The following is a 12,611-nucleotide window of genomic DNA, read 5'->3' on the forward strand; positions in this document are numbered from 1 at the left end:
AAAAATAAATCCAAGTTTACAACACATATTATCTTTATTTAATTATAAAAATAGTAGGTTTGTTTGTTTGTTTCAATCTAGTTTTGAATACTATTTTTTGAATGAATCAATTTCATAAAAGGTTGAGGTATGGGGACACATATATTAACTTAAATATTATGGCCCTCATCTAGATTGAGCGGTGAGAACGATAGAGGGTTATGGCACTCTTGTAGGTTAAGGTATGGGGACGACCGATGTTTATGACGCTCATCTTGGTTGAGGGGGTGAAGAAGGTTGATAATTTATTATGAAAGTATTTCAAATATCTACATGTAGAGGGATCATAAATGATACGGGTATGATGAGTATTGCACAATGAGATATAAAGATGTATGATTTTAATTCCTTAAGCAAAAGGGAGTGATTGATTGATATGTCTGTGGTACTCGGATATGGAATTATTATGATTCGATAATATATTACCATTAAGAATAAAAATTGTATTAAATATGAATTTTGATGCAATTTGATGATATTCATGGGTAGAATGAACTTAAACGAGAGAATCATGTATTTAGCTTAAAAATAAACCAAGTGTACTTTTGTATCTCATACAAATACACATAAAATTTATATCTCGTACAATTAATTTATAACTATATAATATAATTACATAAAGATAGCTTCAAATTTTTGAAATACGACTCTATATTTTACTTTGATATTTTATATTTAAACAATCGAATCACTAATAATCTTTAAACTTCTATACAAAGTCATTTCATATATGTTTACCGACTTTTAAAATCTTAAACTTGAATTATAAATTATTAGTGGTATGTGATTTCAGTTATTTCGATACGAGAATTGAGTTATCATAATTTACACTGTTCAAATCGTAAGTATACTCATTAAAGTCACATACTATAGTAATAAATTACAATCTAAATGCCTCACACGGTATAAAATTACATGTACCTTAATATTACTTGTAACACCTTATATTTAAGTGTCATTCATTTATCTAAACCACTAATATGTAAATATTAAAACTTGAGGTATTAGTAGTATGATTTAAACACTTAATATAAAATTCAATAATTATATATATTTTTAACGTGTGACTGATATATTACAAAAATCAATTATATATATAAGTTAATGAATTTATAATTAATAGAAAGGAAAAAAAAAATTAGGATTGTGGTTGAGATTTTCAAGAATGCATGATTTACTTTTATGATAATATTGTTTATATATATTTTAATTAAAAATATTAAGTATTAATAAAGTAAAAGTATATACATATATTATTATAATATAATTGTTATATTAAGTTTGAGGCATATTTATTAATATAATATGCAACACTTGATAAAAACTAAATGATTTAGTATTTTATTTGTTTAAATAAAATTATTTCATATAATTATTATTTATAATATTGATTAAGATAATAATTATAATTCTGGTTTTCCAAATCCACGTTGATTTTGTGGTACACACGGGAGTATACGGTAGGACCTTGCGCAGGGGATAGTTTCGTCGCTATCGGGTCGGGTCACGGGTGGTAAAAATTTGAAACTCCCCCCGATTTCTCCCACCAAAATTTGACCGCCAGTTTTATTTTCCTGTAAATTTGAAAACACTCGCCTCTTTAAAAACCCTTTCTCCAACTTCTCCCCTTTCCCTTCAATTTCTCTCCGATTCAGTTTTCCACCCTCACAGGTTTCTCTCCGTCTCTTTCCTTTTTCTCCTTCGTTGTACATTATCTTCAACTTCTACGGCTTCTTTCCCTTTAATTCGGTTTTGGTATTTCCTCTTTTCGTTTTGTTTTTTCAAAATTGTTTTCCTCCCGTGGATTTTGTGACAGATCTGGATAATTTTCGTTTCAGCTGTTCGTTCGATTCGGCTGTTTGCTCTTCTTTTTGCATGTTATAATAATTTCCGGCTCTGATGTTTAATTTCTGGTTGATGTACAGAAAAGGAAAGTGAGAAGCAGCAGGTGGAAAAATGGCTGGGAAAGGTGGAAAGGGGCTTTTGGCGGCAAAGACTACTGCAGCAAACAAGGATAAGGACAAAGACAAGGATAAGAAGCGGCCGATTTCTCGCTCATCTCGTGCTGGTATCCAGGTAAATTAGGAAATGCTTCTTTATCTTTTGGTCTCTTAGGTTTATCCCTTCTTGTTGCTTTTCGTAACTGTTTTTGCTTCAGTCGTTGAGATCTGGCTGCAGCTTCCGAGCTGTACATTACTCGATCTGATTATCTGATTAAATCAGTTTGTTCTTATTGATTATCGACCAAATTGTAAAGATTATAATTATCCACGGTGATTTTCGCCTGTTTGAATTCAGTTCCCGGTCGGTCGAATTCATCGGCATCTCAAAGCAAGAGCTTCTGCAAACGGGAGGGTTGGAGCCACGGCTGCTGTTTACTTGGCTTCAATCCTCGAGTACCTGACTGCAGAAGTTCTGGAGCTTGCAGGCAATGCAAGCAAAGATCTGAAAGTGAAGAGAATCACTCCGAGGCATTTGCAGCTGGCCATTAGAGGAGATGAAGAACTTGACACACTCATCAAGGGTACAATTGCTGGAGGTGGTGTGATCCCTCACATCCACAAATCTCTCATCAACAAAACCACCAAAGACTAAGTTAGCTTTCTTAACTGATTATATTTATGCAGTGGCTGTGGTTGAATTTATGTTAGGTTCGTGTCTGTTTAGGCTTGTGGGTATTTGTATATGGGTTTAACTTCGTAGGCTTGGTTTCCTGTGAACCACCGTATGTTGGATAGTTTTAACTCTGTCAGTGCTATTTATTGTTATTATTCAAAACTGTTTAGTATGATATCATCTCTGCAACTCGTCACTTGCCATGGTTAGGATCAAACTTTTTTCTTCTGCTCTAATGGGAATTTTGGCTAGCCCTGATGTTTATGTATTTGCTTGGGATTTTCTCTACCTGATTTTATTCATATGATAAGAGAAGAGAACCTGACATTGGAAATAGAGCTGTTTGTTTTGTAAGTTTGTTTTTTTTAATGATTTCCCAGTGGGGCTTGTAAGTTTTGAACCTACGCCCTCATGATAATATTTAAAATGGAGTTGTTTGTAAGAACATTACATTAAAATTAACCTAATTATACACATATTAGTTTATAATACATTTATAAATTAATAAATTTGATATATTATTAATAAAATCTTTTAATTAAAAAATAAAAATTTTAGTTATTAGATTATCATGTTGTTGGTAACATCTTAAAAATTTTCTGACTTAATTATCATTTTATTTTGTGTTTTCCATTATTATATAATCTATGTTATATATATAATATATATATATATATTAGAATGAAATTCATGTACATTTTAAAATGAAAGCTAAAACTTTTCTTGTAATATAATATTGAAATTTTGTGTCACGTGTAAGATTGATTGGAATTGACTTAGTGATGGGATCTAATCTCACAAATTGATATTATTTAATTAGGGAAAAAAAGGAAAAAGCAATTGATTGCAAATAAAATAATGCATGTAATTTTTTTTTTTGGTTTTTAAATGGAGGAAACAGCAAGAAGCTCTACACACCGTCGTGAGTGACTCTGATGTGATTCTCGAGGAAAAATTAAAGGTGCAAGTGGAAGTTTATTATACCATACATAATGTTTCCTTACAGTTGTTTTGGATGAGTTAATGATAAATTAGAGACATGATTAAATATCAAGTATGGTTTTCAATGGTCTACTTATGAAAATATAATTCAAATTTAAGTTTAATAATACCCTTTTTTTTTAATGATTGCTAAAACAATCTTACCCATTATAAATGTAAAGATTCCTGATTATAATTGTATTTCAATTAAAATATTGATAAATTAAGTCTAAAATTTAATTAAATCAAGTATTATAAATTTATTACTATTAATTAAATTTGTAATATTTAAATAAATAATAAAATATTTATTATTAAATCACTATATTGTTAATTAAAAAACCAATATTTTTCAGCACGCAGACATCTCTCAATATTAATTGTAAAAAAGGCAACTTGAGGCCATATTATTTTAGTTAATGGTAATTAAAAATTGAAAGAAATTTACGATTTTACCCTCCCATGTATTCTCTAAGGTTTCTTTTGGATAAAGCTTTTTGATAATTACCACTCAGATGTAAATACCGAGTATCAGCTGCTATTTACACCAGTTTTTAGACTTACCAATAACTTTAATACCTTATTTTAAACAAATTGATTATCATTTTTTACTAATATGTAATTTATTTACCCTAATACAAAATCAAACATATATTTTACATAAGCGAGTTTGTTAGTTCACGTGAATTTTTACCAAGAGAAATACTAAAAATAGAAACGCAACATTTATATGTCTAGACATATTTATATAATTTACCAAAAAATAAGAACAAAAACTACACATATATATATATATATGTATATGTATATCTGTATGTGTTCTCATAGATTCCTTTTGGAGGTTATAGTATTCTCAGATATATTACATACACACAACACATAATACCAACAAAAAGCATCTCCGAGCTCATGAGAGACTCTCTTTGTCTTAACTGGTGCTAAAGATTCCTCGTAATAATACTCTTTGATATCATCGTCTCCATGCACTCTTAGTTGTTATATTCTATTTCTACTTGTCCCTGTTATACTCTATGCATATTGCTAATTTCGATTATTACCATTCAAATCAAACCGCCAAATCTCCCTTCTCTCACGTCTGGATCAGATATGGAAGCCAAGCTATCCATGCAGGGTATAAGTCCTCTTCCAGCTCTATACGGCAGGCGGCGTATACTCAAACCAAAATGCTCTCCCATTTTTGCCGTTCTTACAAGGCCGGCAGACAAAGTTGCAGAAGCCATAGACAACAGGAATGCAAAGCCTGCAGATTTGAAGACCAGGTCATTAGCGCAACGGACGAGTGTTTATCATGATAACTGGTTTGATCTAATGGCTATTAATCATCTGTCCAAGAGTATTCAAGATTCCACAGGTTCTTATCAGCCACCTCTCTAGTTCTTCTTCTTTCTTTTTCGTTAGTCTTTTTTTTTCCTGTACTATTTTTTATATTCAAAAAGAGAAGAAGAGACCCCAAGACGGGTCAATAAATGGGAAAGATCACCTACTAAAGGAGATGTTAAGATGTGCAGGACTGAGGAGCCTAAAAAGGGGGTATGATAGCTTGGTGGAGGCAGCTGCAATGGTGTCAAGAAATTTCAATCCAAATCAACAACGTGAAGTCGTCGTTCATGCCCTTGAGAGAGCTTTCCCAAGACTGATTCTTTCCATGGCAAGTTGTTAATTTTCACTATTTGTTTAATCTCTTTCACTTCTTAGGATCAAACACAGAAAAACCATGCATACATACATACATATGTAGGAAACAACTGAATGCATGAATTCCATTTCCATTTGTTATATTCACAAGGCTTATTTAATAGCAGAGGTCAACATTTCTGTATATTAATGGAGAAAAATCTCTGGTTAGTCCACCTAAAATGGTGCCATCTACATAGGGTCATAAGCTTCCATTGAAAACAGTAGCCTAATGACAACAACACCATCCTCACCATGACAATTCCTTTGAAATAAATGGGCAAGTTGTTTGTTGCTGCAAGTGCTAGTAAAATAGAGGATCTAACAATTAACTCAACCTTTGTCTGTGCTTCTTAAATAATTCTCTTGCCTAATAATTTTTTCTTAATGTTGGTATTTTGGTGATCACGAGCAGGTAAGAATGTTGCTACCACAATCTAAATTAGGAAGAGAATATTGTGCAGCCTTCACCACTGTATTTTTTGCTTGGCTAGTAGGGCCTTGTGAGGTAAGATGAGTATGTTGATTACCTGGTTTGTCTAATAATATCTTCTTTAATATATTTGCAAATTTGTAATTTAATATCTTGATTTAACAATTATAACGAACATTACTTCACCCACAAAGTATTGGGGATACTGTAGTTATCCTCCTATTAGTTACAAATGAAGAAAAAGCACAGTAAGATATCAAACATCAGACACAATCCCTGATAAAGCAATACCATGCTGTATGGAATAATCGATTAATTTCGTTATGAATAGGAATATCAGATTATCTAGCGATTAGGTAGTTAGGGGAAACAAAAAAACCAATGTAAAGCAAGATTAATATAAAATACCTGCAAATAGGCTTAACTGACATTAAAATGAATGCATTGCTGATTAAGTCTTTCTCTGTTCTTCTCGACGTAGTTCCTCCCTCTTCACCCTTGAGTTCTTAGCCCCAACCTTAAACCCCTTTCATCCCCTGCCTATTCAATCTTTCCTGATTTCTCATACAACATCCCAATGAGGAGACATGGATAGATACAATTTAACAAGGATAGCAGGATACAGTGAGAGACATTATTTAGTGTGCAGAATTCCAACATCATAACACTCATGTTTACATATTTTCTCAAATCAGGATTTTTTTATGCATAGTACAGGATTCACCACCTATAATTGTCAATCTTGGAATTTTTTAAAGTTCAGTACATATGCTTAATATAACAAACTCACACCAAATCATCCTTGAAAGGCGATGCATCCCTCCCCTCCTTGAAAAGCAAGTTTTCTTACTAGAGGAATTATGCATGGGAAAGCTCTCATTTGTCAAGTAAATTACTCAGAATATTTCTTTGGCCACTAATCAACTATATTAATAAGGTAACAGCCAACCTAACCACTATGGAGTGGTATGATTTGTTGAAGCTACTTTCAACTCTTTGAGAGCAACGTATCTAAATGCGTAATAGTGCACTCCAGTTATTTCAAGTAAATTGTAAATGATCTCAACCGGAGTGATCTCAGGTGAGGGAATCGGAGCTCGATGGAAGAATGGAAAAGAATGTAGTGCACATAAAGAAATGCAGGTAACTTTAACATTTTCTTTAAATTTATCCCTACATTGCTAACTCAAAAATAGGGTCCCACTCACCAACTTATGAAATAACCTACTTCAATGATTGTGCTGCTGCTGGACTCTCTTCTTTCTATTGCTTTGTTATCATGACACTCATCATTATCATCAGAATAACCATAATCCCAAAATCATCATTAACATTCCTCTCATCTTAGATCAGCCTTATATCATTCTCTTATATTCTCACTCTAATTTTGCAGGTTTCTAGAGCAGACCAACTGTGTAGGAATGTGCACCAATTTGTGCAAGATACCATCACAAGCCTTCATTAAGGACTCACTGGGTATGCCAGTAAATATGGTCCCTGGTAAGTACACAGAAACCATTAATTGACCATGGTTCAAGTGTGAGAATTCTTCCACACCTTTTGGCATCAATTTGTATTGTTGGTTCTTCAAAATAAATGAAGAAAACCTAAATCTTACACGGCACAAATAGGTTACGATCATATATAGTTAAATCTATTTATACACGAGAAGAATCATGCCTAAAAAAGTTAAACTCGCATAACCTGTTCCTTGGAATAATTTAAACTAGTTTGACAGTGTGAAAATGTTAAATTTGAAATAAGCATACAATAAATAATGACTTATTAAACAAATATAATAAGGTGATATGATCATGATGATGGTGATGACATTAATATTTATTAATTAATTTTTTGTTTATCTTTGTTCAATGATGCATCTTTTAAATTACATCTTCTGTTTATATAGTTTGGAGTAACTTACCTTTTATATGTGATGTTTGTATACTTTAGTATTTTATAATCATAATGTTTTTTGTACTCTTTTAATTGTTTAATAAATAAATAAACCAAACATTTAAACTATAGTGTATTTTTAGTAAATACACATTAACTATTTTATAAAGGGGTTAAATGTATCAAATTGGATTTGAGTTCATTTACTTATTAATCTAGCTTATTAGAAAATAAGTCAAAAAAGGTTTAAATAACTTAATCCATTTAATGAAGATCTGGTTTGAATTTGTAAATGATGCCATGATTTTTAAACAGGGTGAGTTAGGATTGTGGGTATAACAATTAATATGTTCTGTTGACATGACCTTTTTAACCATGAATAACATTTCCTCAAAAAAAAAACAAAAAAAGAAGAGATGAATAACATGAATTGGCAACCTATTGTTAGTCCTGTCTACTTATGGTGGAAACATTCCTATGGCAAAAAATGACATTTTTCTAGAACACAATTTTTGTTATTTTAAGAAGATCCACAAGGTACAACGACAATAGAATGAACTAGTATCAAGTTGTCCCTACAAAGAAAAAATAATCCAAATTTTCTCTTAAAGGAAATATTATGAAAAAATAATTACAAGGACAGAAGAGAAGGAAACAGAATCATTCTCCATTGAATAATAGTACCTGCACTAGAATGTGGAGGCCATGCTCATCATGTCAACAAGGGCCCCATGTATAACCATTAAGGGAACAAAGCTACATATAAGAAACAAACTGAACATATATCTGAAATAACAATATGAGTAATACCTATATTCCTGCCTGTAAATATACAGATTGATCCCAAGTGCCATATAGCCCCCATGTAGTTGAAAGACACTGAATTCTTCTGCTCTCATGAAGCCAGTCATTCTTCCAAAAAGAGCCTATGTATAATAACACTACAAACATAAAACTCCATCACTAGAGCATCCAGATGACTGATTAGATTTCTATATGATAATCATTTATTGAGAATCCCAAAGTTTTGTTATTTGCATATACCAAAAGTCTATAATTAGTTGAATAGCTGCAATATAACTGCAACTAGAGTTGTTTAATAGACATTGATGATGATCATAATATTTGTTGCAGACTTTGATGATATGAGTTGCGAGATGATATTCGGTCTAGAGCCTCCAGCACCAACTGATGATCCTGCATTCAAGCAACCATGCTACGAATTATGTAAATAAAATAAAAACCTTTTCATTGCATCTGCACATTCATAGCTCATGGTCCATCTCCTCAGTTTATCATTACATGCATAAAGGATAGAATGCTATGCTAGAAAATCCTATATGACCAGTAGTCATCCCCTGAATTGGCGACAAGGGGAGGAGGTGCTGGGTTTTCAAAATTTGCCTCAGCCCACAGACTTTTGAAAGATGAAAATTATTACCAAATGTGAAAATTACGAGTTCTGCTTATAAGCTTGTGGTCATTGTTCATGCAGGCAAAGCAAAGCAAAAGCATAGTACCAGGTGCCCCAATTAATACAGAGGAACAGAGGAGCCTTTGTTTTTCGGATAAGATTCTTCTTTTGTAGTACACCATTTTCAGATGTATCTTCTTCACTATTTATATGAAAAATTGGTACAGCTCTGCCACCTAAATTCAAAGATGACACAGTTGCAATGCTTCAAAAAATAATTTCAACTATATCAAGCATCTATAATCTACAAGGAAACCACAAACTCTGTAGTCAGGACAATAAACAGCTGAGTGAAGAATATTCTTACCCAAACTTGAGCAATAACAAGCACAAGTTCTTACAAGTAGTGGTGAATAGGTAATTATTGATTATGCACCTACTTTTTCCTCTCCAAAGAATTCTATTGCTGCCCGTTTGGTTCACCTCCTATTTAATTCCTAACTAATTCTTACTTCCAATTTTCATATTAGCCTCATATACATAATTATTATAGGATCTTGTCTCTAAATTACACTTCTCCCAAAGAATCTAAGTGGAGGCAGTGGTATCCTAATCATGCATATCATGACTGATGAAACTCAAAACTAGGAATTAGCAAGGAATAAGGAAAATTAACCAAATGGTTCCTTATAATTAATTTCTGAAATTTGATAAACGAGGAACTTTGGTTCTCGGAATTTCAAACTCTAACATGCAGGAAAACAACAAATCTGTGTCTCATCCCATGCTAACATGAGCAAATACACGCAAGCTACCATACAAAAAGTATCCCAGAGAAAACACTGTCATGATATTTTATAAACATAATAGTAAGTACTAATTAGATCACAAGATGAGTTTATTGCCTCTAACTTTATCAAATGGTGTTGTTGTATCCAAGTCTCTCACATGATAGAATGATCTCATCTCACCAAATGAGATGAATGATGCATCCAAATCACAGATAGAGTGTGACATAGAATTTGTAGATCACAGATAAAACTGGTCAACTGTGAGCAACGAAAAAGAGAATACAGGAATATTCAAATAAAACAATATTTGAATTTTAGAAAAATATGAAGATTCTTAAAAATAATTGCAATAATTAGGGGTGAAAGATTTGAATGAGCTCGGCCCTTTCAGGAAGGAATTGACTACCAAGAGATCTATAATAAGTAAGTGTTTATTAATTAGCCATTGAAAGCAAAAAAAAAAAAAGAGAAGAAGAAACTTATTGATATTAGACAGATCCTCACAGGGAAATTCATTTTATTTTTCACCTCACATGGAAATGTTCTAATGATAATTCTAAGAGCAGATCAGTAATTTAGAGGCCTTGTTGAATTTTTGTTGAGGCTCAGGCTAGGAATTAATATTCATGTTTGCTTTAGAGTAATGGCAAAGCCAATTAGCTTACAAGCAGAAAGTATTTAGTGAAGACCAGCTGTAGGGTTTAAGGGCAGCAACGGTGGACCATGAGTGTTCGCCACACTTTATTGTTATAGGTTACAAAGCTATGATTCTTCTCATGTCATTTCTGTCTAAGTGGAGAGGAGTGAGCTGACCCACTTTCAACCATTAAAAAATTCGGCTGATAGTGGAGGCTCCTCATTATAATGTTTTGAAGTTCTTTTCGTATTCAAATAGGGGACAGTATAGTAAGTGGGAGAAAAAGCTGCACTGGAGCATAGCAAGAAGTTATTCATGCTATGAAGATCCTATCTGGGCAGACAGTGTAAAATATGGAAGGAAAATGTCAAGTTTATAAAGACAGGAGAGCAGGAACACCTAGATGACAGAATGTTTGAGTAAGAAGAAATCTGTTTAGACACTGATAAGATGAGAACATACAAAATAAATGAAAACAAAATGCAATCCTTTGTAGGAAGCACTACAAGCAAGTAGTAGCAGCACTAAAAAGCTATTAACAGATAGTCATACACGTGCATTCTCGTGTTCATACCAGGTAAGGTCTTGATTACTAATCTCAATGCCGACTTCAGGGTGATCATTATGGCGCTACATTATTAGCAGTATTTAAATACATCCAAGAATGAGATAGAAGACAAAGAATGAGACTGCACTTGACTAATATTAATAAAGTAAATAGTATTGAGAGCCACTCAACGAGATAATACATAGCAAAGAGACAAACATAGTATGTTGGTTTCCCTTCTTGGCCCATAAAATAGTCAGTTTGAACGGAGTGCATTACATTACAGCTGTAAGTACTCTCAAAAATCAAATTATAAATGACATTTTGCCTGTATTCTAATAAATTTGCAAATATCGGAAATTTTCAGGTTACAGATATCAGTACCACCACGCAAGTTGAAAACAATTAATATAAATTGAGTAGAGATTGTTTGAAATAGACGACCAACTAATGCGTGAACCTCGAGAAGCAAGAACCCTAAGAGAGAATGTAGCTCGAGTTACTCAACAATCCAAAAAATTTTCAGCACCATTGAATACGAGCGAGAATAAAAGACAACTTTCCGATTAAAAATATCTCCAATTCTAAGTTCATAACTTATAGTTGATCATTCTACTCTATTTCTGGAGTTGCTAGTCCCCTAGCCAGTGAAGTATTTTCAACGAAAACCTAAACAGACACAAGAAGCAAAAGACGGAATCTCAAATTTTCAAGACAAAAATAAATATCGGTTTCCAGAGAAGTATTCAATATGTTAATTGAGTACCAGCAACATATGAAGCAGAGATCGCAACAACAGAGAGGATAACAAAGCCCATTCCAATAAGATGTAAGCGAAATCAGAGGAGGAGGAGGAGAAGAGATAAACACTCTTACCTCCTGGATTGCAGGAAGAGAAGACGAATAGGAAACAAGAAGCACAACGCAAAGCCCAAACCGTGAGAATGTTTCGAGAGCAGTAGACAAGTTTCGATCCACAATCACCGACAACAAGACACTCATTGTCCGCCATTGGAAGGCACCGAAGGCGAGGAGCTTGGAGTGTGGCCTGCAAAAGCTTTGGGCCCGCTGGTCCACGCAACCGATGATTTAACAGCAGTAACTGGGCTTGGCTGGCTTGCTCTCAGCTAAGTGGATCGTGGATGAACCTGCAGCTGAAATTTTTCGAGAACCATAACTAAATAAATAAATTTAGGAAGATGGAATTATATTTTATATAGAAATATATTTGATCATCTTAGAAGATTCTGGAAAAATAATTGGTTTTTGTAATCAAAACTCTTCTAATTAATTATTATATTTTTCCAATTTTAAATGCTTGTAGATTTTACATTTTCAATTTCTTTCATAAATAAATTAAATATGCATATGGGTTACTGGACATGCCAGTTTTATGTATCTCATTTGACATCTTCGTATCCGAGAATCAACAAATTCAACTCCGCATTGTTCACAAAATTTCGGGTCTTTTTTTTCATCTCCGATCACTCGATAATTTTCACAAGCGCAGATTCCACTCTTTATAGGTTCAAAAATTCTTTCAGAAAATAATCCATCTTTTT

At 32.9% G+C, this 12,611-nt stretch overlaps 2 protein-coding genes and 1 long non-coding RNA gene across 4 annotated transcripts; 2 read left to right on the forward strand and 1 right to left on the reverse strand.

Moving 5' to 3' along the window:
- The first annotated feature begins 1,597 nt into the window (after positions 1-1,597).
- HTA11 (histone H2A 11) lies at positions 1,598-2,830 on the forward strand. Of its 2 annotated transcripts, none has more exons than XM_022038505.2 (3): positions 1,598-1,710; positions 1,965-2,115; positions 2,338-2,830. In XM_022038505.2, the coding sequence occupies exons 2-3, from the start codon at positions 1,996-1,998 to the stop codon at positions 2,632-2,634; spliced, it is 417 nt and encodes a 138-aa protein (XP_021894197.1). In that variant the 5' UTR covers positions 1,598-1,710; positions 1,965-1,995; the 3' UTR covers positions 2,635-2,830. The 2 variants fall into 2 exon arrangements, with proteins under 2 accessions (XP_021894197.1, XP_021894206.1); XM_022038514.2 differs by having other exon boundaries at positions 1,664-1,794.
- Positions 2,831-4,674: 1,844 nt separating this feature from the next.
- Positions 4,675-7,290, forward strand: D27 (beta-carotene isomerase D27-like protein). The gene is made up of 5 exons (XM_022038456.2): positions 4,675-5,008; positions 5,166-5,305; positions 5,747-5,839; positions 6,846-6,907; positions 7,158-7,290. Exons 1-5 carry the CDS (start codon positions 4,744-4,746, stop codon positions 7,288-7,290), a joined length of 693 nt encoding a protein of 230 aa, XP_021894148.2. The 5' UTR covers positions 4,675-4,743.
- Positions 7,291-8,307: 1,017 nt separating this feature from the next.
- On the reverse strand, positions 8,308-12,215 carry LOC110811861 (uncharacterized). The gene is made up of 4 exons (XR_015818097.1): positions 11,926-12,215; positions 9,181-9,310; positions 8,705-8,857; positions 8,308-8,601 (listed from the first exon to the last, which is right to left on the reverse strand). It is a non-coding gene; the product is annotated as an uncharacterized LOC110811861 (long non-coding RNA).
- Positions 12,216-12,611: the final 396 nt, after the last annotated feature.

This window comes from Carica papaya, chromosome 3 (genome assembly GCF_054855325.1).
Source record: "Carica papaya isolate Zhongbai chromosome 3, ASM5485532v1, whole genome shotgun sequence".
NCBI lineage: Eukaryota > Viridiplantae > Streptophyta > Magnoliopsida > Brassicales > Caricaceae > Carica > Carica papaya.